General features: G+C 34.6%; 1 protein-coding gene across 1 annotated transcript in view; it reads right to left on the minus strand.

Moving 5' to 3' along the window:
* The window catches only part of LOC149800431 (uncharacterized), a 43,867-nt gene extending 39,891 nt beyond the window's left edge, over positions 1 to 3,976 (minus strand). The window contains exon 1 of the mRNA XM_089958436.1: positions 1,922 to 3,976. Within this exon, the coding sequence (XP_089814562.1) occupies positions 1,922 to 2,762 (841 nt within the window). The 5' untranslated portion in view covers positions 2,763 to 3,976. The remainder of the gene's footprint in view (positions 1 to 1,921) is intronic.
* Positions 3,977 to 8,147: the final 4,171 nt, after the last annotated feature.

The following is an 8,147-nucleotide window of genomic DNA, read 5'->3' on the forward strand; positions in this document are numbered from 1 at the left end:
AACATTTTTATGTGCAAATAAATGTATGAATACATGAATTTCCATTTGTACATTAATTTATGAATGCATGACACAATTTACTGAAGATAAACATTTTTATGTGCAAATAAATGTACGAATACATGAATTTCCATTTGTACATTAATTTAAGAATGCATGACACAATTTACTGAAGATAAACATTTTCATGTGTAAATAAAAGTATGAATGCACGAATTTCCATTTGTAAAAGAATTTATGAATGCATGACACAATTTACTGAAGATAAACATTTTCATGTGTAAATAAAAGTATGAATGCACGAATTTCCATTTGTAAAAGAATTTATGAATGCATGACACAATTTACTGAAGATAAACATTTTCATGTGTAAATAAAAGTACGAATGCACGAATTTCCATTTGTAAAAGAATTTATGAATGCATGACACAATTTACTGAAGATAAACATTTTTATGTGCAAATAAATGTATGAATACATGAATTTCCATTTGTACATTAATTTATGAATGCATGACACAATTTACTGAAGATAAACATTTTTATGTGCAAATAAATGTACGAATACATGAATTTCCATTTGTACATTAATTTAAGAATGCATGACACAATTTACTGAAGATAAACATTTTCATGTGTAAATAAAAGTACGAATGCACGAATTTCCATTTGTAAAAGAATTTATGAATGCATGACACAATTTACTGAAGATAAACATTTTCATGTGTAAATAAAAGTATGAATGCACGAATTTCCATTTGTAAAAGAATTTATGAATGCATGACACAATTTACTGAAGATAAACATTTTCATGTGTAAATAAAATTATGAATGCACGAATTTCCATTGGTAAAAGAATTTATGAATGCATGACACAATTTACTGAAGATAAACATTTTTATGTGCAAATAAATGTATGAATACATGAATTTCCATTTGTACATTAATTTAAGAATGCATGACACAATTTACTGAAGATAAACATTTTCATGTGTAAATAAAAGTATGAATGCACGAATTTCCATTTGTAAAAGAATTTAAGAATGCATGACACAATTTACTGAAGATAAACATTTTCATGTGTAAATAAAAGTATGAATGCACGACTTTCCATTTGTAAAAGAATTTATGAATGCATGACACAATTTACTGAAGATAAACATTTTCATGTGTAAATAAAAGTACGAATGCACGAATTTCCATTTGTAAAAGAATTTATGAATGCATGACACAATTTACTGAAGATAAACATTTTCATGTGTAAATAAAAGTATGAATGCACGAATTTCCATTTGTAAAAGAATTTATGAATGCATGACACAATTTACTGAAGATAAACGTTTTCATGTGTAAATAAAAGTATGAATACACGAATTTCCATTTGTAAAAGAATTTATGAATGCATGACACAATTTACTGAAGATAAACATTTTCATGTGTAAATAAAAGTATGAATGCACGAATTTCCATTTGTAAAAGAATTTATGAATGCATGACACAATTTACTGAAGATAAACATTTTTATGTGCAAATAAATGTATGAATACATGAATTTCCATTTGTACATTAATTTATGAATGCAAGACACAATTTACTGAATATAAACATTTCCATGTGTAAATAAATGCATAAATGCAGGACATAGTTGATTAAAATGAAACATTATTATGAAAATAAATTTGTTATGCCCTGTAAACATTAATAATAAGTAAAATGAGGTAGTTAGGAATGAGTAGAATTATTCTTTTAAGGGAGTGCAAACATGTACAATTTTCGCCCAGTTAAAAATCATCTCGTAAGTAAAATAAATAAACTTGATCGACACATTGTGGCATAAACAGAATGTATGCAACAGACTATTACACTGAGTAGTACAAGCCATAAAATGAGATTAATCTAACACTATCTCAAACATTAGCAGCCCTCACAACACATCTTCATTATTTCAAGATGGCCATTGTCTCTTGCCAAATCGAATGATGTGATTCCATCATATGTTTGCATGCTTATGTCCACATCTTTCCTCGATAAGATTAAATCTACAAATTCACTTTTACCGTACTCCGCCGCCCAGTGAAAAATTGTTCGTCCACTTTTTGCATCTCTGGCATTAATATCTGCACCGATATTGAGCAAAATTCTGGTGATTTCAAGGTTATTGTTGAGCACAGCGAGATGAATGCATTTAAGTCCGTCATAGTTCCTTATTTCTAAGTCATTTTTAGATGATAAACGTTCTGTCAATAAAGATAAAATGTCAGAAGCGCCTGTACGACAGGCTATATGCAGAGGAGTATCACCCCGATGATCCTGTACGTTCGTTTGCACACCTGCTGTAAGAAGTCTTCGTACAACGGCCGCCTGTCGCGTTATCACAGCCAGATGCAATGGTGTCTGACGGAGAAAATTCGTCATGTTCAGGAGGTGGGAATCGCACAGAAGATCAATCACTTTAATAGCCAGGTCATATTGTTCCATTATTATGACGTGATGTAGAAATGTGTCTCCATCCATGTTTTGGAAACCTAGTATTTGCATCGTTTCCATAGCATCACCAAACACGTGCTTTGTTTGTGCCTTTCTATCAAGGTATGCACCAGGAGATGTTGATACACTAAGCAGCCTCAGCTGATCACAAACATCTTCTAAACCGACTTCATTTTCACGATACAAGTTTGCTCTTTTTCTTTCCATTACAGGAGAGACACCGCAAGGAAAGCAACGGTTTTCTAACTGGGTTGTTGTGACCATGGGAACAGGCATTTTCTAGAAGTTCAAGCTAGAAGTAAAATTTACAAACTATTTAAAGTATCGACAAGACTTTCAAAGCTGGAGGAAAGGAGATTATGTCTTTGAATTCTTTGTTTCGACTCGGTATTTTAAACAATATATACAACAGAAGGAAGCGAAATCAGTAAATAATTGTTATTAACACAAGCCCAAACTTATAGAACATTATGAATTAACTCCAACAGTTTTTAATGTCCTTATGTATTAAGAGTCTTGAATGTCATGATGTACCAAAAGTCTTGAATGTACTGATGGATCGCATTGACATAATTCCATAATGTTCTTGAATGAATTTCTCAGTAATCCTAGAGTAGTGTTTTAGTCCAAATGTCAATGAGCACTTGGTAATTCTTATGTATAATTTTTTTTAAAATAATAATTCCTCTTATATCTGAAAACAACGGCAAACTCTGAAAATTGATTCCCACATATATATATTAAACATGAATGAATGTTTTTTTTAACAAATCCCTTAAATATATAAATTCCCATTTGACCTACCACGCAATAGGTTTACAACGGAAAAACCCATCTAACTCGTAACAAGCTCGTGCCTTGAATTCGAATTCAAGTAAACATCTTGTTTACTTTTTACAAACATGACAAAAGTAAGCTAGACAAAAGCTCCAACCCTCGATTACGGACAAAAAAAATGAAGCACACAAATTAGATAAACACAGCATCCGTATTACAGTGGAACTACAGTAAATAATTGGTCCTCAGCGTTTGCAGAAGTTAGTGTGAACAAGTGCTTGGAGCACTGTCACAATATTTCGATGGATATCGTTGTTTTTTTGTTGTTGTTTTTTTTTTTTTTTTTTTACAGACAGGCTATTTAGATGCAAAAACAACGACCTGCAGTGATGAACAAATATTCTGCGACTGCGTTAAGGATATTGATGATATTGATAAAAGATACAGGTGTGAAGAAACAGCGAAGAGAACATGAATCAGTTTAGGTTTGGTTCATGCAATTCCAATTACCTTGGAATGCGCAATTATGCGACATTAATAGTTTCTAATGGAACCCGCGCATCCATTATTCCTCCTGATGGCGTCTAAATGCTATCGACCTTTCGGTTCCCAATTTAAGAAATTTTGCCCATGAGTAAAGCCTACTAAAATATTTAACAATTTCAGAAATTCCATGGTGCACTCACTAGATTTAACAATTCCAGAAACGAATATATATATATATATATATATATATATATATATATATATATATATATATATATATATATCACCAACCTGTGTTTTTTTTTTCGTCTTCTTCCTGATGCAGTTGATTTGTATTCGTTAGGAATATGCTGTCAACATGCTTTTCTCAAGCCTTTCTTGTTTCCCTTAGCCGTAGGAGAGTAATTATATATGTATACGCATTCAATGAGGTCGGAAAGTCCGCTTACTTGGGTTTACACCTAATGTTCACTATTAATAGAATATGTCGAGGCAGACTGTTAAAACCAGCAATAAGCAATGGAATGCACCTATTCAGATGACTACACGATTATTCGGCAAAAATAACTCTAAAATATGCTGTGTTTAAACCACTTCGATATATCAACAAAGATAGCGGTAAACATCCTAGCCGTACCTATGAATCATATACACAACGTAGAGGTATGTTTACATTACAGTTTTTGACCTCGTGAGATAATTTTAACCCTCAGTATTGAGCAATGCATGGATACAAATATAATACGGATTCTTCATCGCAAATTGCGGATTAACAGCGAATACCATTTTTTGTTAATGGATTTTTCAGAACGTGGGAGCATAATTGACCAAACTACGATTTCGTGGTTTTTATAGCGTATTGCATCAGTCTACTCCATACATATATATTTTTGTATTTCATCATAAAATCAGTATTGTTTGAATAAACTTGCAATTTAAATATCTATCAATAAAGTTCCATAGACAAGTAAAGAACTTTTCCTGTTAAAATGATCTGAACCGATTTTCTGCGTCTATTTGACATACTTCTTGTGATGGGGTTTTTGTGCGTTTACGAGGAAAAAAAAGATTACTCACATTACATCTGATTACTCTAGATTACTATAAATTCATTAGGATGCTCACGAAGACCAATCGAAAGTCATCAATCTGTCGAGTAAACATCCCACACTTTGATATACACCCATGGTATACACAGTAAAATAATTTACAAAGTGTTGATGTACCTTTAAATGCAAAAACCAAACACTATAACTGTTTGTTTTTTCTTCACTTTTACTGAACTTCAGTAGTTAAAATCGTGTCACATAAAAGGGGAAAACATATACGTAAATAATATTTCCGATTCTAAGAAATACAAAACTTGGAATAAGACATTATTGTTTTTTTGGCGTCTTAATTTTAATTACCTTTCTTAATGATCATTTCCATGCTCTTCAGATAGTCTGGTTGAGGCGTACACTGTCTGCATCAATAAACCATACCGCTCAGGTGGCCTAGTGGTTAGAGCGTCCGCCTCGGATGCGGTAGGTCGTGGGTTCGAACTGCGGCCGAGTCATACCAAAGACATAGAAATGGTACCTACAGCTGCCTCGCTAGGCGCTCAGCATTAAGAGGTTAGTGTTAGAACTGGTCGGCCTGGTGTCAGGATAATGTGACTGGTTGGGACATCATGATATATGTTCGCGGCACGATGCCCAATACTAGACATGACTATAACCTGCCACACTGTAGACATCGTAGCGATATGATATGACTGAAACATTTTTAAAATTACATTAAAAATCCAAGCCACACACACATTCAATAAACAATTGCCTGAGTTTTAGAATAAAGGCGACCTCTCTTTGTAAGCATGCTTTAGTAATAATATTATTGTTGTTGTTGTTGTTGATGATGATGATGATGATGATGGTACTATTCCAAAAGATAGACGGAAGAGGCATGATAAATATAGATCTTATAAAGTCACAGAAATAAAGCGTGACAAAATATATTTGAGGCAGTCAGACAGACAGACAGACAGACAAAGAAAATAATGATCATCTAAAGAGACAGGCCGAGCGATGAAAGGGCATCTTGTGTACCGTCTGGAACGCTTGAATGTTGCTATAACCGTCTAAGTTAAAGAAGGACACTTATGTTATTGTTCTAGAGTTTAACGCCATTTTTCAGCACAAGATAGGCTATGCATGGCGGCCAGTATAAATGGCGGAGGAAGAACCTGGCAAAACCCCAGAAAGAACCACCGATCCACGAGAAGCAACTGGCAAGCTTTCTCACGTTCCCACAATGGCCAAGCCTGAGACTCGAGCCCACGCAGACAGAGGTGAGATGGCAGTGATCCGTGACGGATAGCGCTTTAGACCACTCGGCCTTTCAGGGCCCAGAGAGAGAGAGAGAGAGAGAGAGAGAGAGATCTTAGTTCTGTCAGAAATAATAAAGCTGTGTTCAAAAAATCAAAATATTAAATTTATGAAAACCCGAAGTGATTGTGTAGGCCCTAGTCAGTTTAAATTCATTAGTTGTGAAATGTAACGGGAATTGTCGAATAAGACCCTAGTCTGTTGTAAAACCAAATGCAAATTGTGTAATCAAATGGCCCTAGTCAGTTTGGACAATTAGTTGTGAAATTTAAGGGAACTGCGAATGCAAAAGACCACATATAGCTTAGATCCATTAGCTGTGAAATCTGAAGGGAATTGTGAACGCAAAGGGCCTTGGTCAATTTAGACGCATTAGTTGTGAAATCTGAAGGGAATTGTGTACAAAAAAGGGCATTGGTCAATTTAGACGCATTAGTTGTGAAATCTAATGGGAACTGTGAACGCAAAGGGCCTTGGTCAATTTAGACGCATTAGTTGTGAAATCTAATGGGAACTGTGAATGCAACGGAGCATGGATAGCTTAGAGTCATTAGATGTGCCAGTCAGTTGTGTTCTTCATCTATTTTTTTTCTTACCCTTACAAACCGAGATTTTGATGAAATTTTAGGGGTGCAATTATACCTATTAAATACGTACTTGATACCTGCTACGTGCATTCACTGTGCACGTTTGATGTAAATTTGTTTTCGTATAAAGGAGTTTCAGCCCTGGTACAATTTTAAGCAATTTTAAATAAATCTTGCAAATTAGGTCACATTAATCTAGCACTGGTAAGCAATACACATCTATCCAAAGTGGCACATTTAGTGTGTGTGTGTTGGCAATAGATGACTATGCGGTGGAATTAGAGCCCAGACACAAATATTTTAACCATTTCAAAAAAGCTTCTGAAAATTAGGTCACAGTGACCACTTTTAGTGCACAGCACATGCTCATCTCAAGTTCACACATAGTGCAAGTTTGTTCTAGGCGAATCAGTATAGTAGTTATAGTACGGCCATGGGAGACAGACAGACGGACACTAACACATATGGAGAATGTAAATCTGTTTCAGATAGTGCATAATGTCTCTGTATTATTTGGCGCTCTGGGACCAATAACAACTATGAAACACTTAAGGATACTTGATTAATGCCATAAGGTATAAAACACAAACTGAATTAATGTGTAAGTTTTGCGTCTTATTGTAGTTCCTATCAAATCAACCTTTTTCTCTCTGACTTTTCCTGTAGAGTCTCTGACCAATGAAAATAAAAATGTTATTTGCATTCTCAGGCCAGGCCCCAGGGCAAGGCAAACGAGGCAACCGCTTTGGGCCCCGCGCTTTCAGGAAATCAATGCCGCAATGCAATTTTTTTGCATGGGGCCCCGTGCTCATCGCTTGCTGCCTTGGGCCCCGCATGCATCCTTGGGATTCGCACATCCTAGGGCCAGGCCTGTGCATTTTGAAGCAAGCAGACTCGAAGCCTATACAGAAAATATAATGTTTACTGAGTTAAGACTCTTCTATACCTTGAACACAATTTAGTACCTAACACGTGTAAGATAGTCTTCGTTCATCTGAACATTTAACTAATTCATTGAATTTTATTGCAGGAAAGACAGAAAGTAAGAAAATGACGTAATTAGCTTAGTGATGAACACATTTCCTGATTATAAAGCATCCCAAATACATTCATAGTTAATTAGTTTACCAATGTAGACGAAGTAAGTAATTTAATTATAATTTTTTTTTTGTCATATTTGCCGAATTCGATGATGAAATAAATAGCAATCATCATTTTTAAATCCCCGGCCGAGTCATACCAAAGAATAGCACCTAACACTAGCGGCCTGGTGTCAGGATAATGTGACTTCTTTTTTTTTTTCTTTTCTTTTTACAAATGCACTTGCTATACACTCTAATTTGTCCAAGGGTTGCACATCTTAGAATTGATCTGAATCTTAGATGCAAGCAATACTTGATTGTACAGTTGTCGTTTCAGTGTGTTTTCTTCACCCTGAAGGTATT

Source organism: Sinohyriopsis cumingii, chromosome 5 (assembly GCF_028554795.1).
Source record: "Sinohyriopsis cumingii isolate HCF-2022 chromosome 5, ASM2855479v2, whole genome shotgun sequence".
In the NCBI taxonomy this organism is placed as follows: domain Eukaryota; kingdom Metazoa; phylum Mollusca; class Bivalvia; order Unionida; family Unionidae; genus Sinohyriopsis; species Sinohyriopsis cumingii.